Source organism: Agelaius tricolor, unplaced genomic scaffold, assembly GCF_023055355.1.
Source record: "Agelaius tricolor isolate 1412-34295 unplaced genomic scaffold, bAgeTri1.0.p SCAF_6, whole genome shotgun sequence".
In the NCBI taxonomy this organism is placed as follows: Eukaryota; Metazoa; Chordata; class Aves; order Passeriformes; family Icteridae; genus Agelaius; species Agelaius tricolor.
In genome coordinates, this window is record NW_027269266.1 from 503,368 (window position 1) to 530,120 (window position 26,753).

General features: G+C 44.8%; 1 protein-coding gene across 1 annotated transcript in view; it reads right to left on the reverse strand.

Annotated features, from left to right (window-relative positions):
• The window catches only part of VIPR1 (vasoactive intestinal peptide receptor 1), a 121,358-nt gene that overhangs the window by 67,153 nt on the left and 27,452 nt on the right, over positions 1-26,753 (reverse strand). The window contains exon 2 of the mRNA XM_071428489.1: positions 8,374-8,470. Coding sequence (XP_071284590.1) covers positions 8,374-8,470 — 97 coding nt within the window. The remainder of the gene's footprint in view (positions 1-8,373; positions 8,471-26,753) is intronic.

Below are 26,753 nucleotides of genomic sequence, written 5' to 3' on the forward strand. Positions count from 1 at the left end.
TTAGCAGTGCTCACTGGAGAGGTAGAGCTAAATCCCAATCCCAAGCACCTGGAGCTAAATCCCAATTTTCAGTGAGGCTGGGGTTGCATTCTTCCCTTCTGAAATACAGAATCACGGAATAGTTTGGGTTGAAAGAGACCTTTAAAGGTCATCTTGTTCAGCCCCCTTGCCACGATTTCACCTCATCTGGCCAAATCCTCTCCAAGCCACTGAACACCAGCACAGAGATTTTCTGTGAAATGTGGGGGTTTTTTCCCCCTACACACCTGAACTGCTCATTAAAATTTTTAATATTTAAATATTCCCTCATTTTCAATATTTTGACAGCAGGCAAGACAATCTGAACAGGATTCATCACATCCTGAAAGAGCTGCCTGCACCTGGCCAGAACACAGCAGAGAAACCCAAAACCAAGTGAAAATTCATCACCAAAAGTCATTCCCATGCCATGGCTGTGTGTCCATGGAGCAAAGATGGACAGAAAAAGAACCATTTTTAGGGAAAATTTTGCTGATTACTGTTTGCTCAGAAAGAAACTCCTGGTCTGGAAGAACAGCATCAGCTTCAGGCTGGATCAGCCAACACCAAAGTCTGGGGCTGGTTTTACCACTGTGACGATGCTGCTCCTTCCTCATGTTTCAGGGGCCAGCTTTCACAGCAGAACCTGCAAAAGTTCTCCTTTGAAAAACCCATGGCTGATTTTTTTTTTATTTTGACTTTTTAGGGAGTGGGTTCCACCAGCATGAAGGTGTTTGGGAAGAGTCCCATGGTGATGGAAGACCATTTGGAAGGACCTGTCCTACTGTGTATCTTGATCGTTGCCAAAGAACTGGGATAAAAAATTCCTGATAAATAAAAGGGAGCTTGACTTTGGTACTGATCCTACATGAGAGTCTGGGGTTTAAGGTCTCCATGTCCCATGGCTGAATTTTCTACTGTTGAAGGAGAGGAGACCCTGTGAAGGAATGGAGGGGACTGATGTCACCTCTGGGAGATGCCCAGTGCTGCTGGTCAGAGCAAGAACGAAACTGAGAGACCCTTTGTATCACCTAGGCTGGAATAATAGGAAAAAAAATTAATTAAAAATTAATAAAAGAGAATATAGCAAAAAGTCCAGCAGGTCCTTTTGCCTTTAGAGAGACCACCAAGTTCAAACACATTTCAGACTGAGCTAAACTGGGTTTTTTTGAGTATGTTGACAGAGGTTTGATTGAGAGTTTGATTTAGCAGTCCAGCAGCTGCCATTTAATGCCATTCCTGTTGTCTCAGGGTTTTTTAAGAGGCTGATGGATGTGGTACAAGTCTCATGAGAGCTCTACACAGCTCTGAAATGACAGAATCACAGAGTCTTTGAGGTTGGGAAAGACCCCTAAGGTCACCAAATCCAACCACCAACCTGGCACCACCACATTCACCACTGATGCACGTCCTCAAGTGCCACATCCACAGACTTCCCCACCCTGCTTTGGGCACTTTCTGGAATTTTTGAGCTGGATCAGCCTTCTCCAGCACCTGGAGAGCTGCTGATAACAGGATTGTCCCACAAATCCCACTGACACCTCATCTGCCCCAGGAGGGCTCGTGCAATGGGGAGGTGAGAATTCACTTGAACTTTTCCAAGCAAGGAACTATTAATTATTTCTTATCTTGCTGCACTATAAACAGATGGTGATGAATAAACAGGCTCCTAATTTAAACTCCATCAATGTTTTTTTCCAGCTTGATTTTTAATTTCCATATGTTCACTGCTTCTCCTCCCATCAAACTTGATTTGACTTCTTTCGGGGGGGACTGACAGAGACCCCCCCCCCCCCAGGCTCCAAATTTGGCTTTTTTTTTAGCCAGTCTTCACTGTGGAGCAGCAAAAGCAATATTCAGAGTTTAAACAGCAGGGCCATTTCCCACCTGGATTTTTTCCCATGCCACAGTGCTGATGATGAGCTTGCAGAACTCATCTCTATCTCACAACAAGTGTGAGGCATGTGCAAGGTAGCAGATGTGAACAGGTATTGGGAGGGGGAATGCCACTATTTTTCCCCCATTTTCCATTTTTTAGACTTTTTTATTGGGTTTTATTCTGTTTACAAGACAGAAAGGCTCAGAGTGCAAACAAAAGAGTGCAGTGTTGAAGGACTAGGGGCATCAGGCCAGGTTGGATGGGGCTTGGAGCAACCTGGGATAGTGGAAGGTGTCCCTGCCCGTGGCAGGAGGCTGGAAGGAGATGATCTCTAAGGTCCCTTCCAACACAAACCACTCCATGATTCTGTGATTCCACAAAGGCCGTGCCCCCTGCACAGCTCTTGGTCTCCAGAGCTGCTCATCCCACCCAGACAGGAGTCATGGTTCCTTATTCAGCTGTTATCCCTAAATAACTCTCCTGCTTCTGAAGGAGTATCTGATTGCAGAGCAAATTAATTAGCAATAATGGGATAAACAGATAATGAGCTGAGCCAGCCGACCTAGGCCTGATTGATTTTCCTGCCTTTTTAAAAAAGAGAGGGCTACTTTTTAAAATTTATTATCATTTCATTTGTGTGCTTCAGTTTAAGCTGAACTGTTTGTAAATTAAAACCGTGGAGAAGCGAAGCTTTCTCCAAAAAAAAAAAAAACAACCAACAAACCAAAACCAAAGCAGAATTACTCCTTTGTGCATGAAAAAAGAGGCAAGTGAAAGAAGTCAGCAGGAAGCAATGCAGTGGTGGTGATTCCTGCCTTGCAGCCACCAGGAGCTCAACAGAGAGAGGGATTTGCCTCTGTCTGTGAGGCTGGGAAGGAAATCCTCTTCTTCCAGCCCTTGGGAGAGCTTCCCTCCTGCTGCTCAGGGCATTGTCAGCTGAGCAGCCACCGTGCTGCACTCATATATCCTGCAAAAAGCACCTGGAGCTAAATCCCAATCTTCAGTGAGGCTGGGGTTGCATTCCTCCCTTCTGAAATACAGAATCATGGAATAGTTTGTGTTGAAAGGGGCCTTTAAAGGTCAACTTGTTCCACCCCTTTGCCATGATTTCACCTCATCTGGCCAAATTCTCTCCAAGCCACTGAACGCCAGCACAGAGATTTTCTAGGAAATCTGTTGTTTTCCCCTACACACTTGAGCTGCTCATTAAAATTTTAAGTATTTAAATATCCCCTCATTTTAAATATTTTGACAGCAGGCAAGACAATCTGAACAGGATTCATCACATCCTGAAAGAGCTGCCTGCACCTGGCCAGAACAAAGCAGAGAAACCCAAAACCAAGTGAAAATCCATCACCAAAAGTCATTCCTGTGCCATGTGAATCTGGTCTCTGTCTACCTATTCTTGATTTTAATGGCAAAGAACCCACTCCTGTGTTGAATCACATATTGCATTTGTGATGGATGAGTAATTCCATGACCGACTCTCACAATTAATAGACAAATCTCACGTATATAGGTTAAGAAAAGTTTTATAGATTTACAGTTATGTTGTACCCCCTCACGTGGTTATCAAGGGACAGCTGGAGTTGGGACACCTGGGAGGGCTGGCTTGTCACTGTGGGGACATCTGACCTCCAATCAGGATTTGAGGAGGAGATCTCCACCACTGGACAGCAAAGAAGGGGCTGATGGACAGAACTTTGGGAGGGGTTAAAAGGGAAAACCTCCATTGTGAGGGGGCTGAGCACATGGCGGGGAAAATCTTTTGCTCCCAGCGCTGTGACCTTTATTCTTTATTCAGTCCCCTGTTTTATTTTTGATAAAGTTTAATAAACCTTCCTGAACTATGAAAAGTGAGTAGCTATTTCTCACACATTTGATGTCTCTGCCAGGTATTTCAGCATGGAAAGAACACCAGGGCAGAGCAGTGCAAGGCCAGTCCTGCTCACCAAATCCAGCCCTGTCCTCCAACACAGCCGCACCCCACACACCCTTCCAGAAACTGGGCAAGCTCTGCCACCAAGTCATAAAACTCTCCTTCCTGTAGACCTGCAGAGAGGCTGCTGGGTGTCCTCTGATGGTAACAACCTTCCTTAAATGCCCAGACTTTGATCCTGGTGCTGTTTGGTTCTCCTCTGTACACACTGCCAGCTTCAACTGCTTTTCCCTGTGGATTTCCCCCGCACTGCATCCTCTGCAGCCTTTCCTGTGCTGGAAAACTGTGGGAACCCAGGAAATTCCTCTGGCTGCCCTGGAGGACTTGAGACCCTGCCCAGGGGGCTCAGAGACCTTGGCACAGAGCCCAAGACCCCTGTGCCTTTGATTTAGCCCTTGGAAAAAACAATTATCAACCTTATATGAAGAATTGCAAGCCACAAAATTTAAGTAGAATGATAATGAATCTATCATGGGGTGAAAAATAGATTTTTGGGGGTTTTAGAATGGGGGTTCAGGGGGCAAGATGGAAGAATCTGGGGATGTCGAGCCTTTCTCCTTCTCCTTCTTGGCCTCCATCTTCTGCTGTGATGGTGGCACTTTTGGATTGGTTTAGAGTAGAAGCTCAGTGTCTAACACAGGTGATGGGTATTGGAAAGTAACTGTAAACATTGTACAGGTAGTTTTTAGTATAAAAAGATAACACCGCCCTGGGGGCAGGCAGAGTGCCTCTGTCTGTCCTGCTGGACGGACCTCGGCTGGACAGGAGAGAAAATTTTATAGATAAGAAACAATGAACAACCTTGAGACCGAGAAATGAAGAGCTCTGACTCCTTCTTCGACCTCCAGGCTGAGAAAAGAGACTTTCCAACACATCTCAGGGTCACTGTGACCAGCGAGAGACCCGAGAGAAAACAAATTAAATAAACTTCTCCTCATCAGAGCGAGGCAATATTTAGTGAGCACTGGGCTGTAGAATCACAGAATCATCAGGGTTGGAAGAGACCTTTAAAATTATCAAGTCCAATTGTCAAACCTCCTCAAATATGGGTAAATGCACAGATAATGAATCACTCTCCTAAAAGAGAATAGATTTACATGGATCATCTCCTTCCAACCCACTACCAAGGGCAGGGACACCTTCCCAGGTTGGTCCAAGCCCTGTCCAGCCTGGCTTTGGACACTTCCAGGAATGGAAGAAATTTAATCTGAAAAGAAACCAGGATTTGATGCATGTTCAGCCCCTGTGAGGAAGGGGTGGGTGTTTGAAGACAAAAAAAAAAAAAAAAAAGAGGGTTAAGGAAAGACATTGTTGTTTATCAGTGGAAATCCACCTGCTTAACCCGAGCCAGTGATCAACCTCAGCACCATCAAGTGCTCTTAACAAGTGACTAATCTGCCTGACACATCAAATTACAGCTGTGATTAAGCCCCTCTGATCAATACAATTGATAATGGCTCCTAAACAAAGCTTTCTTTCCAGAATGTACCGAGACACTGTGTTTATTTCCACTCTTTTGATTAGAAAGGATAACAAAACACTCGTTCAACCTCAAGTGGTTCTCCTTTTCCAGAAAAGGTGTGGGAAGTGCAGAAGGCAACACAACCACCTGGCCATAAATCAAAGTTGAACACTGCAGATCACAGGGAGCTTCAATTTTCCATGCAATTTTCCAGGAAAAACATGATTTTCACCCAGTTCCATCCCCCAGAACAGGAGGATGGAACTGGGTTAAAATCATATTTTTCCTCAGAGTTTTGCTAGGATTTCTCTTTCCAGCAACACTCAGATGAAACAGTCATCACCTTCATAGGATCTCATATCATCACCTCCATGAGATTTCTCTCCAGCAAACTCCCCCCTTGCCCCCACCCATCGAAGTTCAAAGTTTGATTTAACAGCTCAGCCACACTTACTGAGTTATGGGGGCCCCACTCCAGAAAAACACCTTGCTGTGAACACTCTGAAGGGGAAACACATCCCATGTAGGCACTTGGAAATTGTCTGTCCACACAGCACATAACAGAGTTCTCCACACACTCATCCACAGCACCCATTTAAAAGCCAACAATTCTTGCTTTTTCTCTTGCCTCCAGGGCAGTTGTGAGTGTCTGGATAATAAATTCAGGTATTGAGCTCCTCAATACCTGCTGATGTTTTGGGGTAAATGGATGCCAAATGCTTTCCACAAAGGAAGGGACCTTAAAATCAGCTCCTTCCACCCCCCTTCAATGGGCAGGGACACCTTCCACTGTCCCAGGTTGTTCCAAGCCCCATCCAACCTGGCCTTGGACACTGCCAGGGATGGAGCAGTCACAGCTCCTCTGTGAGAGTAATGATGGATTTGTCTTTCCAAACAAGCTGTGGGTCTGCTGGTAGATAAAACCAGCACTGAGATACAAAAGAAACAATGGGAAGGATTCCACTGACTGAGGAATGGAAAAAAAGATATTTGCTTTTACAAATAAACTTCAAGTTTGCTCATAAATGAAGGTGGATGTTGAAAGATGAAAGAAACAATGGGGAAGAAAAACCCCTAAATTCCATAAGAATTAAAAATTAAAAGGGAGGGTTATACATTAGAGGGAAATCTTTGGTATCGGGGAGTCTGAACCTCTCAAGTACCTCAGAAATGGGGAAAGAGAGAAGGGAAATGCAGATGGGAAATTGGGATAAAAAGGGAGGCTGTGTCCTCCAAAGGTTTGAGAGACCCCAGGGGATGCCCCATGGCCTCTCCCTTTATTTGAATAAAGACAAAAAAGACTCCACTGTCTCCTTTTTGGACATAAACCTCTGGTGTTTGTGAATTAATTTTCCTGATATCTGGAAACCTGTGTCAAGCCTCACCACCCTCCCAGGAAGGAATTTCTTCCTAATATCCAATCTAAACCTGCTCTCTTTGAGTTTGAAGCCATTCCCCATTGTTCTGTCATTCCACTTCCAGTACTGTACCCATGGACAAAACCATTTTCCTGTGCTTAAATCTGCAATTTCTGAATCAGTCCAATTCATCAGTAGTGACTGGTGGAAGTGCAGATTTATCCCAGTCCAATATTTCAGCATTCCATCAGGGAATAAAAACCTCCAAAGGATTTCTATATACTTGCTTTGGGATTAATGACTTGCAACATGGTTGTGTGTCTTTACTTCAGAATGGGGAAAAATATTTTGAATGGTTTAATTCTGTTGTTACAGAAAAAGAAAAAAAAAAGAAGTAAAAAAAAAAAACAAAAAACTGTTTTGGATTATGCTTTCCAATGAGAAAAAATCATTTTGGAAAAGCAGAAAAAGTATCATCACTTCAACTATTTATTCTCCTTTTAATGTATTGCATTTAATTTAATTTCTTTAAATATCCATGAAAATGAAATTAAGCATTTAGCTGGCTTTCAGATGAAGGTTTTTATCCACCCTTGAGTTTTGCCTTTACTGGATTCCAGAGGAACATTTCTTCAAAAGACTCCATTTAAATGTACAAGGACACTTGAAACAGCTTCCAAATCAAAGACAACCATCCATTAGCAGATAAAAGCAGGGGCCAAAAGCCTTCCTGGCATCCAGGAAGCTCCTCCTGGGATCAGCTTGCCCCAGGATTCTGCTCCATCAGGGCAGTCCTTCACTCTGTGGCCTGGCTGCAAACATTGCCAGACTGTTGGAGACTTTCCTCTTCCACTTTTCCCTCTTTTGGGAGGAGGGATGCAAATCTCAAGCAGGATTTCAGATTCATCTTCCCAGCAAAATTATCCCCCCCTTTTTTTTTTTTTTTTTGGATCCTGGCAGTCTCACCTGGGTTCCTACACTCCCTTTACTGACAGACATGGGGTTGGTAACTTGAGAGAGGCACTTGGAGGGGGAGAGAACCAAGAGATGCCTTAATTTGGGGTTCTGACAGCTCTGCTGCAGGACAGGGTGGGATGGGATGGGATGGGATGGATGGGATGGGATGGGGCAGCACCAAAACCTTCCTCCTTTGCTGACCATTGAAGCAAGAAGAGGGTTAAGAAGACTGGAGACCCTTCCAGGGGGATTTCTCAGGGTGGTGAGTGCTCCATGAACAAGGAGAGGATCTCAGCTGCCTGTCCCAACTCCAGAAAAACTTCACAGCCTTGGAGCACCCTCTGCTCCACCACGAGGACAGGAGCAGTTTTGGCACAGGGAAGGGAGGGCAGCTCAATCAAAGGAGATGGTCCCAGTGACTTCCCATAGAGTGGTCCAAGACTTAGGAGAACTTCAGGCTTTCAGTTCAGTTCCCAAGGAAAAAATGGAAAAATTCTTGTTCAAGGAGGTGGACAACTGTGATTGAACCCACTGAAACACCTCAGTCAGGCATTCCCAGCCAGGAGGCTGCAAGGGAACCTGCAGAGCTGCTCGAACCCTTGGCTGACTTTGGAAACATCTATTTCTCTTCCTCCTGAAGAGCAGCTGGAGGAATCCTTGCTCCAGCAGCAGAAGGGCTGGGAAATGGCCAGGACAAGGCAGCTGTGAGGCCGAGGGAGCTGGGTTTGCTGGCCAGGGAGGCACAGAAGCGTTGCCATACCTGAGGTCTGGTTGTCCCAGGTCAGCTCTGCCAGGCACTGGCTGCGCTCCTCCTCGATCTCCTGCATGATGCTGCACTCTGGCCGCGTGCTGGACGCCTGCAGGGAGGGCACAGAAGGAGACAATGAGCAAAGCCCACCCTCAGGGAGGCATTCCTGGGGATTCATGGCCTTGTGGGACAAGCTGGAGCTCTCCAGGACCATTGCACAGATCTGCAGCCAGCCTTATTTTATGTTCGCCCAAGAGGAGGGAGAACAACCCAGAGCTGCTGTAAAAAAATCAGCATTTCTCTCCATTTCCTTAGGGAAAAAACCCCACAACCTATTTTTTTCTGATGATCAGTGGGATAATTTGCTTGTGGGGAACTTTGGAAGGATTCAAGATGGGGCCTCTGAATTGTTTTTGATGATGCAGTTTATTTTCTTATCTTGTACATAGGCAGGAAGGGTGAGTTCAGCTCACATCTTCACTGCATGGCTCAGAAGGTCACAAAACCTCGAGTTACAAGACCTTTTAAGGAGTTATTGACCAATAAAACACTGCCAACAAGGATATTTATGTTTTTGACCCAATCCTTAAATATTTAGTCTTATGGACCCAAGCTACAGTGTGAGCTTTCTTAGCCAACCATGTTATGGCACACAAACCTACAGTGCTGCATTCTAAACTCCTTGTTTACATCTGTAACTACTTTTATTTTTTCTATATCTTAAACTCTAAAACTCTAAACTTTCCTTTACTTAGCTTAATGTGTCTCTGCTTTAAACTATAAACCCACATTCTTGCTTCTGTCATCTAAGTTTGGGAGCCTCTTCCAAGGCCTCAGATCAAATCCTGGGTTTAATCCTAAGCTTTGGTTTCCAGGCCCAAAGTTCTGAGAGTTCCTTGCATTTTGGGTTCCAACAGATGAGGAGCAATTCTGCTGCTCTATGCTCTGGAAACCCTGCCTGGCTCACCAGCACCACCAGCTATGTAGGGCAGGGCAGATTTAATATTTATGCCAGGACCAGTGGGACCTGTGCTTTGTGGTTTATTCCCTGGCTCTCACACTAACTCAAAGCACAACAAACCCCAAATCAAATAAGAACAGAATTTCTGATGCAGATTAGGAGATCAAGGAGCTAAAAAGCAGGAAATTTCCAGCGAGAAGGCTTTTCCCCTTCAAGTGGTTTCTCCTCAGTCAGCCCTAATCAAGTTGTGTTTGTAATACAACAGTGGCCATAAATGTTCAGGTAATTAATTGTGGACTCCTCACAACTTGAAATTCATGAACTGCCTCATTCATAAAACGTGGAAGTGGTGATTTTTAACTCAAAAAAAAGGAACTCACACATATCTCAGTGTCCCCTTGTCACCAACACACTCTCAGCTTTGATAGGACATCTTGGCCATTGCCATGCCCAGAAACTGAGGCTGCTCCCAACCCCAGCTCTTTTAAAGGGACTGCAAAGGGCATTCAACAGGGAGAAAAATGGATTTGGAGAAAAATGGAGCTGGATTTTCAGAAACACAGCTGCAAAGAGGTGGGGAGAAGGGAATCATGTCAAGAGAGCCAAGCTTTGGCTTGAGTTCATACTGACCCTGTTAAATGTAATGTGGGAAAAAGCATCAGTGGGGTGAACTTCAGGAACAGATCATGAGGACACAGGAGAAGTGATTGATTCACTGCTCCCTCTTGAGGGTTTTGGGAAAACCATACATTGTCATCAGAAATAGGAAGAGAAAATAAATTAAGAAAACAAAAATAATTTCCTGTCTCGTTTCAAAATGTGTTGAGTTATTGCTCTGTTGATATATTTGCCAGTCAAGGTTTTAAGACAAAAAAAGTCCAGCAATCCTTTGAAGGAACAATTGTTTGATGTAAATTTGGGTTTGGATTAGAAAATAATTTAACACAATAAATTAATCTCACCATTTCCTATTAACCTATCCTGCTCTCTTCCCTGTTTCATGCCATGCTTGGTTTAGATTTTAATTTCCTTTAGGTTGGGAGTGGGCCTTGATTAGTAGTGTATAAACAAATAATTGTGGTTTTCTAGTCAAATTAAAAATAAATAAAAATACAAACACCAGAAGAAGGGAAATCATTTGGAGTTGTCTTCGTTCTCAAATATTTCTTTTCCCCAAAGGGAAACAGATCTTTGGAAATTTCATCTTGGCTCATCTGAAATACCATAGAGTTATTTTGTTTTGATTTACAGTTCTTCTTGCCATTTTATTTTAACCTTTAAAAAGCACGAGGGGAAGCATGAGAGATTTGCAGAACACTTGCTGGAAAAATAAAGATTGAAATGTTTTCAAAACATTCTGACTTTTTCAAGGGGAAGTTTTAACTCTCTGGACTTAAACATTTGCCAAATTCATCTCACATCTATAAATACCTCTGGTTTTCACTTTATAAATTAATTAATTCATACTACTCTAACTTTGATCAGGGCTGGCAAAGCACTCTGTAGTTCGACAGTAGATCTGAATTTTTTTAGGCTGTAAATTTTACAACAAGCCCATTAGCAAGTACTTCACTGCCACTTCTTCCCTTCACTAAAATCTTATGCCTGAGTTGGATAATTGTATATTCACCCCAATGTTCCAATATTTACTCCTGAGTAAGTGGTTTTATCACCTTTAAAAAACAAATGAGGCTCAGTTTTGAAAAGTGGGCTTGTGACAGGCTCAGGTAAATTTGATTATACATAGAATCTTTAAAATCTCATCATTTTTTTGCCATACAATCCAAAAGAAAATACATCTATGTTAGGCAAAACTCTGTAAAAAGCGTCCAGCAGCTAAATACCAAAATAGAGAAGATCTTGGATTTGTGGTGCTGGTGCTGACTCCTTGTGAGCTTTTAGGGCAAGAAGGTGCTCACAACAACCCCAAGCAAAACTGCAGGGCAGGGGCAGAGGGACGGGAAAAGGTCCTGGGGGTGCTGGTGACAGCAGCTGAACAGGAGCCCAGGTGTGCCCAGGTGGGCAGGAAGGGCGCTGGCACTTGGACTGGATCAGGAGCTGGGTGTGGGGCAGGGATTGTCCCCTCTGCTGGGCACTGGTGAGGCCTGGGGTCAGTTCTGGGCTCCTCGTGACAAGAAGGGCATTGAGGGGCTGGAGAGTGTCCAGAGATGGGAATGGAGCTGGGGAAGGGGCTGGAGCACCAGGAGAGGCTGAGGGAGCTCAGTCTGGAGAAAAGGAGGCTCAGGGGGGACCTTGTGGCTCTGCACAGCTCCTGACAGGAGGGCACAGGCAGATGTGGCTCTGCTCCCAAGTAACAAGTGACAGGACAAGAGGGAATGGCCTCAATTATCAGCAGGGGATGTTTAGCTTGGATATTAGGGAAAATTTCTTCACTGAAAGGGTTAACCCTGGCACAGCTGCTCAGGGCAGTGTTGAATCACCATCCTCTGGAGATACTTGAAAGCCATGTAGATGTGGCCCCTGGGGACATGAGCCAGTGGTGGCCTTGGCAGTGCTGGGCTAATGACTGCTCTTGATGATCCTGGAGATCGTTCCCAAACTTAATGATTTTATGATCCCATAAAGAAAAGAGTGGGATGTATCTCAGCTTCTCTGTCAGTGGGACACATCATCCTCACTTTTAGCTGAGTCAGAGCTCTGGGCTTAGTCTGACCTGATTTTTTTTTTTTTTACCATTCCTCCAAGTCCACAGAGAGCAAGCAAACACCAGCTCTGAAGGCTTTCATCCCCCTCCACCGCCTGTGGTTGGATGGCTTCAAACTTAAACACCCAGCACTGAGCTGGAAAAGGTCAGTGATGTGTGAATTTAATGTCCACAGACCTTTAACTCAATCAAGGTCAACAAACAGATTCACACTGGAGGACCTGAAGCTTATGGCTCATTTTGCACATTAACTAAAGAAGTAAATAAATAACTCCATCACTCCTCCTTCCTCCTCCTCAGTGATAACAGCAATAACCCTCACGTGTCACAGCAGTCACTGATACAGGTTGACAAAGGCAGATGGAATAAAAATAAAACAAAAATATCACAGTTTTGACATCATTAGGAAACAGAAAGTGTGGGGTTTTTTTGCTTGGGGGTCATCAGGGAACAAGTTCAGCTGCCTTCATTCCCCCCCAGGTGACAAAATGCTCATGTGGTTGGAAAGAGCCCTGAAGAGGTGTCAGACGTGCCCAGCAAAGGGGATATTCCTTGGAGGAGAGGCTAAATAATGATCTTTCTTTGGTCTATTCCTCCTGGAAAAGTTGAATTAGACTTTATAGACAGCTTTGTACAAACTCACTTTACTAATTCTCCATTTCCAGGCTGTTTTTCACTAGGTTCTGTTGTTCTGTTTGGGTTTTTTCCCTATGGAAAAGGCAAAGATTTTGGGCTTTGGCCTCTTTCACTGCAGTGGGCAGCTGGCCACACAGACAAAGGGCTGGGGAGCACATGAGTTCACTTTTCCCATCCAAAAAGTAAATATAAAGCAAAAAGCACAACAAGCTCTGGTTAGCTCACGTTAACATCAGAGGCTGAGTTGGAATCCAGTTTCTTGGGAATATCCAGTATGGGTGAAGCTGAAATGTGGTAACCACCCCTCACAAATCCCTCCTGGCATGCCTCAAACACCCTGTAAAGGTGAGGTGGGTTTGTCAGGGGTTTTCCCACTCTGACCCATGAGCAGAAAGATGAAGGGATTGTTTTTCTGGATGTGATTTCTTGCAGCCCTGAGCTCTGCAGCAACTCTCACACAACAAGGAGTTGTAACCAAAGTCTTTATTAATGAGAGTTTTCCTTCCCAACAGATCCCAGGAATTGTTAGAGGATTACTGTGCAGTCTGCTGCTGCAAATAAAGCCTTTGTGTACACTCCTTAATTAAATACAATTCCAACGATTGCCAAGACTGGAGGAGTTGCAGCAATGTTTTGTCTCATCTGCAGGGCCAGAATATCCAGGGGACACGTGGCAGCTCCTCAGGGACAGGTGGGAGTCGCAGGAGAAGGGCTGTGAGCCTCAGTGTGCCCCTTTCTCCTGGTCCCAGGTGTGGGAAATGCATTTGTGGGGAATTCTCCAAGCCTGACAGAAGGCTCAAACTGTGTGTGCATCTGTGTGCAAACCTGGAGATCAAAAATACTGATTTGGAAATACCATAGAACAAGACAGTGTTGAGAGAGAGCTGGAACTACAAACAAGTTTCAAAAGATAACCTTACAAATAGGACTGGGTACTTTGGGGAAATAGAACAGGAAAAATGCATTGTAGTGAGACCCATGAGAGGTAATTTTAGATTATTGACTTTAAGGCATTTACAGCATGGTGTGGCTGAAGCTGATAAGCCAAGAAACACTTATATTGTATTATAATTAAATAATAGTTAGCTTTTAATTATAATAACGTAAATTATAACACCTGCATTGTCTCACCCTTCACATAAAACTAAAAAAAATTTAAAACACCTCAATTGCCCCATCTCTAAAGCAAAAAAAAACCCCAAACAAATAAAAACCCAAAAAACTAAAACCAGCACCCTGGGTATTCCTGGGCTCACTGGTTGGAGACTCCAGAGATGAGAAGCAGGGTGACCACAGGGATAACAGGATTTGGGGTCAAACAAAGGAGGAGAAGAACTGAAAAGTCTTCAGATGATGCAATCCCACCCCTCACTCATTCCTGTTCAGCTCAGTGGAAGTGGACATGGGTTCACTTCCAGTTCTAAGTGACAATTTCTCCCCATCCCCACCTTCCCAGAGCTTCTGTCAAAATAGGAATGCAATAAGACAAGAGCAAGTTGCCTTCCAAGAGTTTCTGTAATTTGACTTCAGTCACTGCTCGAGGTGAAGTTTCTTAACCCTTTCTTCATGTGAACCACAAAGGAAATGAAAGATTTTAGCAGGCAGGTCTTATTTCAAGCATCAGAAATAAAACTTCCCTCTGCCTTTCATCCATACTCTTTATTTGTAGGAACACAGGACTGAAGGGACTTCTCTCAAAACAACCCTGGCTTTGATTTCTTCCCTAACTTCATTCAGCTCTGTCTTAAAACTAGATTTTCAGATCCTTTTTTGTTTTTTTTCCTTTTAGACATCCTCAGGAAAATACAGCTTTATTCCTAAAACCCCTCTGAGCCAGCCAAAAAAAATACAGTGTAAAAGGGCAAGAATGAGAAAAGGAAGACACCAAGGATATTTTTCTATAGTGATGAGTGACACAATTTCCAACACTAAGTCTGTCAAAAGCTGCAAAAGCTCCAATGGCCTGGGGAAAATAAAATTTTTAAAAGGGAGTATTTATGAAGTATTATAATTATTTGCTCTTCTGAAGGACCATTGTGCAAGAATCCAAAACCATGTTACAAATGTCGTGAAGTAAATGTTAAATATCAGTAATATAGACAGAATGCGAGATAAATCCAAGTTTAAAACACCCCAAACCTCCTGTGTGCCCTTTGTAGGATCGATCCAGGAGGATTTGCAAACCCAGTGATTTTTAAACAGAGAAAAGTTATTTTCTCTTGTGTTGTAAATAAATTTCTCTGTGACCAACCAGCAGTGAGGGACCATGGGCAGCAGCTCATGTCCCTGGGAGACTTTCCCAAATAAAAGAGGCCCAGGCAAATTCCCAAATCTCTTGAGTCCCACTTAGCTGCTCAAACCACTGCACTTTATCATCCTGCCAAACATAATCCTGCCAATGACAGATCCATCATCGGACAAGGAAAGCAGATGTCCTTTCCCAGCTCATCCTGTCAAACAAAGGCAACTTGGCCAAATCAATCCAGCAGCTTGGGGGCTCAGAGCCTCCTTTTAGTCAGATTCTCCCATTTCTGTGGAAGATTTGAGGGAAAAAGGAGTGTTCTGCAAAGGGCTTGGAGAGCCCCAGGGAAAGGGGAGCTGAGCAGCTGTGCTCCTTAACTCCTTAGGGACAAGCTTGCAAATGCCTCTGCTGGGAAAAAGAAATGAATCGGGGTTTTTAAGGAAGAAGAGAAAGTCGCAGACATCTTTTATGAAAAATCCTTTCCTTGAGATTTTTCCTCCTGAGAAGCTGAGAGGCCTCAGCAACAAAATGTAACCAATGGTTATCTGCTGCTGTGGAATGCAACAGACCAATCTGGGATTGGGCTCATGTGGTTGTTTCTAATTAATGGCCAATCACAGCCCAGCTGGCTCAGACAGAGAGTCAGAGACAGAGCCTTTGTTATCATTCCTTCCTTTTCTATTCTTAGCCAGCCTTCTGAGGAAACCCTTTCTTCTATTCTTTTAATATAGTTTTAATGTAATATACATCATAAAATAACAAATCAGCCTTGTGAAACATGGAGTCAGATCCTCATCTCTTCCCTCATCCTAAGACCCCTGCGAACACGGTCACAAAGAGAACCCTGGAAATTCAGTTATGACACACAACTACAAGAGAGGCAGCACCTGAGTGAATTCAAACGAGCAGGAGACAGCTCTGGTGGGTGGGTGAGCACCTTCTGCTCCTTAAATTACCAGCTGGAGTAGCCAAGGATGAGTTTCCTCTCCAGGAAGCTCAGAGTGAGGATCTGAACCCAGGCTGGAATAGAGGGATGCTGCAACCCTGGGATCAGCAGTGCTTAGATCTGCAATTAAAGTGCTGTAATATCCTTCATGGCTGAGGGAAAATGAGAGAGGAACAACAAAAATTATCCCAAAAAGAGTATGGACAGAAAGGAGGGAAAGAAGTGGGCTCCACTACCGGGAGTGCAAATTATCTTTCAGTTTTCCCTGAACTACTGATCATTGACTACTTTTAATTTCCTTTTCCCATTGGGTTGAGGGAAGTCTGTTCTTTTTAATAAAAATGTTCCCAAAATTTACCCATTAAACTATTTAAACCTTCTGGATGAAATTCATCTCCAAAGCATCTGCTCAGTCAAGGACATGAACAGCAGGAAGACAAAAGAAAATGCAGATCCAGACCTGCCTGACCCCCAGGGCTCAGGAACAGGATTTGGGGATCTGTGGGCAAAAATGGTGTCTTTGTAATGTAAACATCTATATCTATCTATCTTCACACTGATTGTCCTTCCTCACCTGAAGAAAGAAGCAGGAACTTTCAGGGCAGGAGTCACTCCAAACTGAAGGAACTGTCTACAATAGGCAAAAAAGAAAACGTGCCTTGTACTGCTCCATCCAGGGAGCCCGAGGCTGGGTGGGTGGGTGCCTACTCTGCCAATAGCTGAAGTTAAATGAGCCAAACATCACAGACCTGGGCTCATCTAAACAGAATCATTCCCCTCCAGACAGTCCCATCCTCCCCCAGTGTGAGGGTGTTCACAGGGGTCTCAGGCTGAGGGAGGGGATGAGGATCTGACTCCATGTTTCACAAGGCTGATTTATTATTTTATGATATATATTACATTAAAACTATACTAAAAGAATAGAAGAAAGGATTTCATCAGAAGGCTGGCTAAGAATAGAATAACAAAGAATGATAACAAAGGTTTGTGGCTTGGGCTCTCTGTCTGAGCCAGCTGACTGTGATTGGCCATTAATTAGAAACAACCACATGAGCCCAATCCCAGATTGGTCTGTTGCATTCCACAGCAGCAGATAACCATTGTTTGCATTTTGTTCCTGAGGCCTCTCAGCTTCTCAGGAGGAACAATCCTAAGGAGAGGATTTTCCATAAAAGATGTCGGTGACACCCCAGTGCTCTCCAAGCGTCTGTGGAGATGATACCTGGCAGGATCCCTACAAAGGAGTTGAGTGAATACTTGTAAGGGCTCTAATTTGTTCACAGGCTGGGTTTTTATTCCAAGATACAGCAACTTTGACATGCTGCTATTCAGGAAAGGCCCTGGGCTCCAGCAGAATGTGCAGGTAAGCTGAAAATGCTGTCCTGAATTTCTGCTCATCCAGCCCTGAGTCATCTCCTGAGCAGCCACCTCTTCACTGCTGTCCACAGGAAAAACATTTCCTAATTCAGATGCAGGCTCAGAAGGGACTGAAAAACCTCAGTTCCCAATTTCTGACGGTCTCCATCCATCCATCCATCCATCCATCCATCCATCCATCCATCCATCCCTGACAACCCTGGGGAACCCCACTGTGCCCCCACCCAGCCCTGCCTGCTCTCCACTCCAGTCCATTCCAGCTGTGCCACCTGAGTCTTGTTTTCCTCCTGAACCCAACCCTGATGTCACCCCCCAGCAGCAGGTCCACCTGCCATGACATTCAGCCCTGGAGCTGAACTCGGATCTGGCCAGCTTCCCCAGAGAGCTGGGAGGCTTTTTGGGTGGGGATGTTGCAGGGAGGGTCCCAAATCCAGAGGAGCTGAGTCTGGCAGGTTGTCCAGAAGAATCCTTAACCTGGCAGGTGGGAGTTCAGTGCAGAGCCTGGCACAAAATTAGAGTTTGATCTGAGCCACAGTGATGTCCCTGAGGTTCCTCTCCTCGACCTCTCCCACTGCCTGGGATTGGTGCACACACATCACATCCACAAAACCTCTGGAAAAAAGGACCCCAGAGGATTCCTGCAAGGCTGGGTATTGGGGATCAGTTCTAACCAGGGAGCTGGACAAAGCAAACTGGGCATTCTCCACTTCTCAGAAAAGCTGCAGTGGTTTGGTTTGAGGAACAGCAGTTTTGGTCACAAACAGGCAGCTCCTGTTAAGTTTTAGGGGAAGTGAAAGCCCTGAGGTTGTTTAGAAATGCAGTGTGAGCCCAGGGTGACAACACCAGCAGGAAAGGAAGGGCTGGAGTGACACCAGGCTTGCCCTGCATCCCTACTGGAATAAGAACCAACTTCACCTGGAGCTCTGGGGATGTTTGGAGAGGAGGCAAATCCTGTCCACAGCTTCTCACTGTTTGTTTGGTTGGTTTTTTTTCATGCACTCAGGTAAGGAGAGCAAAGGGAAATGTTACAGAACAGCTTTAAACTGAAAGGAAGTGGGCTTTGATTGGACATTAGGAAGGAAATGATTCACTGGGGAGGCCCTGGCACAGGTTGTCCATGGAATTTGTGGCTGCCCCATCCCTGGAAGTGTCCAAGGCCAGGTTGGATGGAGCTTGGAGCAGCCTGGGACAGTGGAAGGTTTGGTGTCAGTATCACATCCTGGAGAAAGAAACAGGAAACAGAGAAAACAAGAAAAAGGGAATGCTTAAAATAATCCTTCCTATGGGCTGTGTTATCCAGCAGTCACCTCAGTGCCCTTCCAGAACACAGTTTGGGATAAGGTTTTAACCTGCTTGGCTATCAATACTTTCCACATCTTTTACCAAACCAACCTAAGAGAAATTCCAGGATGATTTTACTGTTCGTACATCACTTCCATTCTAAGCTAGTGGCCCTAAACAGGGCTTGTTTGTGACACTATTCAGAGCTTTCTATGAAAATCCAGGTATGTTCCTGGAACAATCCATAAGCACATCTCATTTCAAAGAATTCACTCTCAGAGGGCTGCTTCCCCACAAAGGGGAGCACAAAAAAACACAAAGGTGTTGGCACAAGAGGAGTTTGGTTCATTCAGACATTGGGCAAAAAAAGGAATGTTCCCTCTTTCAAATGGAGCAGAAGTGGCTCAGTCAAGGCTCTGGATGAGTACATTACTCATGGCTTTATAAAGCATTTTTATCAGAGCCCTCTAGTGAATGGCTCGTCACAGATGGTCTGAAGCATCCAGGTGTGCCTTCCAGGAAGGAGGACATGCTGGGATGAGCTCTCAGGAAAAAGGAATGAGCCTCAGGACAAAGGAAAAAGTCATTGTTCCTAAAAATGAGGGAGTCAAGAGTGCTCCAGAGGTTTGGAACCACTCCAGAGCTTCTCTGACAAAAATCAGGACAGAGCCACCTCTCCTCCCTTGGCTGAAGAGGGTGGGAAACAAAAGCACAAGTGATTTGTAAAATGAGTGAAGCAGAGCAAGGCTAGGACAGCTACAGGGAGCAATGCTGTCATGGGGACAAAGGATTCACAAAAATGGGGAAAACCACAGAGAGAGCAAGTGAAGAGATCCTGACCTAAGGAATGTTCCTAAAAATGAGGGAGTCAAGAGTGCCCCAGTGGTTTGGAGCCACTCCAAGCTCAAGAGTGACAACAACAAGACAAACAACAGGACAGGACCATCTCTCCTCCCTTGGCTGAGGAAGGTGAGAAACAAAAGGACAGGGCATTTGTGAAGCAGAGCAAGGTTGGGACAACTACAGGGAGCATTACTGCCATGGGGAAAAAGGATTCACCAAAATGGGGAAAATCACACAGAGAGCAAGTGAAGAGATCCTGACCTAAGCCAGCACAGGCTGGACACACGGACAGAGCTGAATCAGAAGAACAGAACATGCTGGAGGACACTGATTGCCCAAGGGTCTCCTGAAGGGGAGTGTCTAATTACATTTAAGTTTGCCAGCTTTGAGTAAAGACATTTTTGATAACCCTCCCGTGCCCAATGGCCAGTGCACATGGAGGACATCATGTGTCTGAGCAATTGCTGAAGAGGGACATCCTCATCAGGACTTAGGAGCCTGGCTGCAGATTTTAGGAGGAATTTAACAGTCCTGGAGGAGTAAACAATAAACAAAACTATCAGCACTCCCCCTGCACAGTCCTGTGTGCAGGGTCAGAATGAAGACATGGGAATGATCCAAAATGTGGTTGCACTCCTGATGCCTGAAAAGGGAGTTAAAGCCACAGGTTGGACAGGTTGTAACACGAGCCTAAGAGCCTGAAAAGGTGACAAATGGGACATGACACACAGGACATGACACACACTCGCCCACGCTGTCTAAACCAGGCATGCACACAGCTCTTCCACCTGAGGAGAGCACTGGCATTTCTCCAGGAGCCTGAGGGCCACATTTAATCCTTCTGACAGCTCCCACCACCTTCCTGCTCACAGAGAGATGCTGTAACAGGGCTGCATCCCTGCCATCAACACTCCTGAGCACACAGCTGAGTGCCAGGTGGGACAGGTGATCCCAGTGAAGTGTCAGATGGTGGAAATATCCACATTTCAAACCCAAACAACCCCAGCAGCTTCCATGTTTTAAACACAGAATCCTGGAATGGTTCAGGTTGGGAGGGCCTTGGAGATCATCTCATTCCAACCCTCTGCCATGGGCAGGACACCTTCCACTATCCCAGGCTGCTCCAAGTCTCATCCAAGCTGACCTTGGACATTCCCAGGGATGGGCCATGGTGAGGCTTGACCAGGGAAGTGATTTCCAATAGTTTTAAAGAAGAAATTACAAAATCGTCTTGCTTCCTGCAGGGATTCACCACCCCAGCTTGGCTGTTGGGCAAGAGCTTTGCTGCCCATCCATCCCCACACAAAACCAACTTCCAGCACCCCCAAACTGTGCACCAGCTCGTGGTGAACCTGATGCTCAGGAAGATGATTAATTCTGCTTTATTCCCCCAGGCATTTCCTTTTGTAATTCCCTGCCTGCTAACAGCACAGATGGGGGAAAGAGATTAGAGGGAAGATGTTTCTGCTTTGTCTGGTTAAAAGGGAAAATATAGAAGAGCACAAATGACACAGAAAATGAGTGCTTAGATGACAAAACCAAATCTTAGTGGTACAGCATCACCAGACCTCTCTCAGGTGATGCCACTGGCTGTAGATCTTAGTATTTTACAAAGGTAGTGTCTTTAATGTCTTTTGACAAATGGAGAAACCAAAGTAGAAAACCCAAAAAAAAAAAAAAAAACCACAAAAAACCAACCAAAAATAACCTCAACCTAAGGAAACCCCAAACCACAAAAACCCCACCCAAAAACCCACAACAAAACTGTCAGTTGGCCTCTCTGCCTCCAAAAACTCCTTCCTTATAGAAAAAAAAATAGACAAAGCAGTAATAAACCCCTCTAAATACTTCACACTCTCTGGTCCCAGCATTTGAATATCTCTAAAAGAACTTTCCATGTGCCAGTGTACATTGATATCCACATCTGTCAGAGATATGAAATATTGAAATATTCTCCTCAAAATACCCTGGACTGACAGCAAAGAGACAACAGAAAAAGGGAGAATTTGTGTGGAAGAAGGAGTGGGAAAGAAAATAATTGGGTCCTTCTTCCATAGGAAGAAGGGAAAGACTTCAAATCTCAATTTAGGAATTTTGGATATGAGGAAAACAACAGAGTAGGCAACTAGGAAGGTAAAACCTGGGATGGGCATCAGTGGTCAGGACACCTGGGAAGAGGATCTTGGAAAGAAAACGATGTTTAGAGCAGCAGGAGGAGCAGAAAACCTCTGAGCATTGCTAGAAGTCTCAGCCTGGCTGTCAGGATCAACTCAGCTGAGCAGAAAATGCCTTTGAGCAACAGGGCTAAAAAGAGAACAACAGGAAAAGAAACCAAGTGAGATTACTATGCAAAGAGCTGAAATTCTAGAGAAAGCCAAATATAGCAGCAAGAAAAGGAGAACTCACAGGGAGCCCCACCCCAGCTTCTGTTCACTGGCTTCTCCAAAGAACTGGAGGTGAAAATAGAATTTTACTAATGCAAACTGGAATAGTTGCACATGAAAATGATTTATCTTGAATAGTTGAGAACAACAACAGGGCTGGGTGTGAAGGGCTAAGGAAACTGATGTGGGGTGGAAGCCACTCAGGCAGGAAAAAGGTGCTCAGATGGGATGGTGGGAGTGGCACCATCTGGCTCAAAGTCAACAAATGTAAAGCTTTTTTATATCTAGGGAGGAGAGGGGGGGAAAAAGATCCAGACTGCTCTCAGCAGGTTAATCTGAGTTTAATACACAGGACTTTTGAACAGGACTTGAAAGGAAGAGTGATGGAAAGTGAGAGCAAATGGAGATGGGGACAAAACAGAAAATGTGGTTTATTGAGAGTAAATCATGGCAAGGTAACTTATAAGGTTGTTTTATAATGTAATTGTTTGGGTTGGGTTTTTTTTATGGGGGAAGAGATGAAAGTCAGTGAATTAAAGCTTTCTGAACCTGGGTAAAAAGTCTGATTTTGTGCTAAAAGGAATGACTGCCATAACAATGGGCATAAGATTAATAAAACTGGGAGGAAACTAAAGGAGATGGCCCAGTGAGGCTGTGAATTCCTCATCCCTGGAAGTGCCCAAGGCCAGGCTGGATGGGGCTTGGAGCAACCTGAAATGGGGGAAGGTGCCCCTGCCATGGGTGGAATGAGCTCTTTATTAATCACATGTGTGCTCACACCTGAAAATGGCCAGTCCAGATCTGCCTGTGACTAAAGATGGGGCAAATATCCTTAAAAAGGGACAGAGAGGGGTAATTTAAAGGATGTTGGTGTTGTCTTTGGAGTAATCAGCCCTTCACAGCCACCCCCTCCTTGCTTTAGCAGCCCCTACCTGCCTGGAACCTTTTCCATTGGGATTGGATCTTTCCTGGCTCTACCCCAGCATCCCATTAAATCAGGACAGCAAAAACACCTGACAGCTCCCCCAGAAACTGCAACTCCTACAGCAGGGCTACAGTTTCCTGACTGGAAAGAGAAGGGGGGGAATAGTAAAAATAAAGTAAAATTAAAAAAAAAACAAAAACAACTAAATTTAACTTTGGTTCTGAGGAAGAAAGCATGAAACCAAGGCAAAAACATTTTTCTAGCATTAAAAAAAAAAGGATAAAAAAAAAACCAATGAAAAAGCAAATTAAAAAAAAAGAAAAGCCCATCTAAACTTAGGGAGAGAGAAAGCAAATGTGTAATCAATCACAACCAGCAAGAGCCTAAACAATAAGATTTCTTCCCAAGGATATTTATTAAATGTGGAAAAAAGGGTTTAAATTCCAGGGACTGAACTCTCTAATGAGACAAATGAGGATTAGAAGCAAAGCTTTGCTTGGGGATGGTTTAATACTGCCAGAAGAGCCTCTCTGGAGTGTCTCTCCCAAATAATTTGGGTCTGTTTGTATTGCAGGTCCAAGGAAGAACCTGATGGTTGGAGCTATGCAGGTGGTAAAATTAAATTTCACAGAGGCAAACAGCTGAGCTCCAGAGGTCCCTTCCAAACTCAGCTGACCTGGTTCTGCATGAAAGTGATGTTGAGTTTGCCAAGAGTAAAGGGAGAAGGTGTAATTCTTGGGATTTTTCTTTTAACTATCAGAAAAAAAAACCCAACAAAGATTAGGACATTCCATAAGAGCCTAACTATTTTAACCTGTTTAGAAGTAAGAAACCCCAGAAATGGTTTCTATAACCTTTTGCCCCATCCTTTATCAGTGTCCCCATAGATCCTAACCCATTCCTGGGCTTCTCTCTGCTGACCATCAAAAAGACTTGACCTACATTTTGAAACTCTGGATTTCTGTGGCTGCAACCTTAAATTTGCAGTTCTACCCCACCAAATCTGTGATTCTAACCAGACTGGTTATGGAGCTTTTTCTTCCTCCTGCTTTCTATTTGCAGAAGTTTTATCAAATACTTAAAGACAAGTTGTGAGTTGTCCCTCAGTGTTTCATTTTCTAGAATAAACATTCCCAGTTCTTTCATTGTTTTTCTTCAGCAGCATTTTCCAGACCTTTTATCATTCTTCTGGCCCTGCCTGGACCCCAGTTTCAAGTGTTTTTACTCCAGAACAGATACACGTGCTCCAGTTAAAAGTCTGCCAGGGATTATTTGCTTCTTTTTCCTTGGCCAAAACAAAAGTTTGGTTCCAGTTTATTGTAATTGTTTATCTTACTTCCAGCCTAACATAGGCAGCAGCCAAAAGTAAAACAGGTTGTCCATGAACTCAGCCCAACCTCTGAAGAAAATGAACCAAGACAAAAAACCTGAGAAATTCTGATTTTTCAGGTGGAGAAGTTCATAAAGCTGGGGAGGATAAAAAGTTCTGTCAGGAACAGAAACTCAAGGTAATTTTTCCAGGTCCCTTATCTAAGTCTCAGTGACATAACCACCTCTCAGCAAATTAAAATATCAGCGCACCAGATGAACTTTGTGTTCCAGAGTCACAGCTGAACAGGGAAGAGGAACTGCAAGGAATAACATTTACCCCAAGGAAAAGGCAGGAAAAATCCCAGAAAAAGGCATCCCTCTAAATCCCTTCCTGAAGCAATAGCACATATTCCAATACCTTTTGGATATGTGTTCATGTTGAAACAGAAGGGTAAAAATACAGCCTTGTTCTGCAAAATCAACACCAAATGATAAAAATAGGAATTCTTAAAAAACAAACTCCAACACTTCCTCATATTAATCCCTCTCCATTCACACAGCCCAGCAGCTCACATGCACATGGGTGAAGCTCACTGAGGACTATCCAGTTGCACAAATTCCTGGGAATTCCCTTTTTAATAAGGACTGTATTGTGTTCAAACACCAGGAGGTTTGGACCTTACAGGAATGAAGGCAAGCAGGGAATCACAGCATCAGTCCTCTGTGGCTTTACTTTTCCCTGAGGGTTTGTAGAGCTGACAGGACCAGTCAAACCACACACCTTGACATCACAGAATCATTTAGGTTGTAAAAGACCTTTCAGACCGTTGAATCCAATCATTATTGAGTATTTAATGAGTAAATTTGAGGCTGACATTAAGCTAGGAGTGTGTCCATCTGTTGGAAGGAGGGCTCTGCAAGGAGACCTGGAATGGTTGGGTGAATGGACAGAGCCCAATAAGATGAAGTTTAATAAATCCAAATTCCAACCTTTTGGCCACAATAACTCCCTGCAATGTTACAGGCTGTCACAGCATATGGCACAGCTGAGACAGCCACAATACACAGAATACCAACATACAGAGGCTTTAAGCATTCACCCAAACAAAGTAACACCAGACCTCATCAGAAGGCTTCAGACATCCATCCCTGCAGAGCATCACATCACCTTAGAAGGCTCCAAACATCCACCCTTGTGTTCTCCAGCCCAACCTTTTACACCCCCCCATGTTCATGCATTGCACCTGTGTGCCCTCTGTGATGTCTCAGCACACCTGGGCACTCCATGGCTCATTGCTGTCAGTGCTGCTCACCTGCTTCTCACAGCTGGAGCTCATTGGGGATGAGGCTCAGCCACAGCCCAATCCCTGACATCACAAACTGTGTGCCCACAATAGGATGGGCATGGCTGGGACAGTGCCCAGGCACAAAGGGACTGGGGGGTGCTGGTCAGCAGGGACTGACCATGAGCCAGCAGAGTGCCCTGGTGGTGGCCAAGAAGGCCAATGGCTCCTGGCCTGGCTCAGGAATGGTGTGGCCAGCAGGAGCAGGGAGGTCACTCTGGCCCTGCCCTGGGCACTGCTGGGGTCACACCTGGAGTGCTGTGCCCAGCTCTGGGCCCTCAGCTTGGGAAGGACCTGGGGACACTGAGCACATCCAGAGGGGACAAGGAGGCTGCAGAGGGGCTGGGAACACAAACCCTGTGAGGAAGCCCTGAGGGAGCTGGGGGTGCTCAGCCTGGAGCAAAGGAGACTCAGGGCTGCCCCCATCACTCTCTGCAGCTCCTGAAAGGGGCCTGTGCTCAGCTGGCCCTGGGCTCTTTCTGCAGCAGCACTGACACACCCAGAGCACACAGCCTCGAGCTGCACCAGGGGAAATACAGGCTGGATAGCAGGGAAAAGTTTTTCACAGAAAGAGTGAGAAAGTTCTGGAATGGCTGCCCAGGGAGGTGGTGGAGTCCCCATGCCTGGGTGTGTTTAACAAAGCCTGGATGTGGCACTGGGGGCCAGGGTTTGGTTGAGCTGTTGGGGCTGGGTTGGACTCGATGACTTTGAAGGTCTCTCCCAACCCAGTGATTCTCTGTGGGTCTGTGTGATTAACCCAGCACTGTGAAATCCACCACCAAACCATGTCCCCATGGCACCTGAAGAACAACCAGTGTAAGATCTTCACCTGCAATCCCCAACCAGCAGCAATGACCTGTCAGGATTTTAATTCAGGATGCAACTGGAAATGACACCTGCAAAGCCACATAATGGATGATTTACAATGAATCCAGCCAAGTTTACTCATTCAAGAAGGATAAATCTCAGGGCTACAAAATGGTCTTGACTGGGTGAGGGGTGGAGCTGGCAGGGTTAAGGGTTGGGCTTGATGATCTTTGAGGTCTTTTCCAATCTAAACATTTCTATGATTCTGTGGATGCAGAGGTGAAATTGCACAAGCAGTTTAAAAACTCCTTCAAAACTCCTTCTACAATAGCTTGAGCTGCCATCAAAGTTTCTAATCACAAAATGCCTTGGAGGAAATAACCACAAAAGACATTCTAAAGGATTAAGGTGCTTCATTAAAAATAAAAATTAAAATGATTAAGAAATCCAGCCCTCTTCCCTCCAGAGTTTGATCTTGAGCAGGTTTTTTCCTGGCCACATCACACACTCCTGGACATCCCAGATTTCCCACAGAAGGCATCCACCACAAGAACACTTCAAGCACGGACATGTAACAAACATAGCCCAGAGAATTTTCTGAAAACATCAACTGAAAAAACCCAGCCAAGCTCTTAAGCTGCCATCCATACCCCAGTGAAGAGGAATATGTT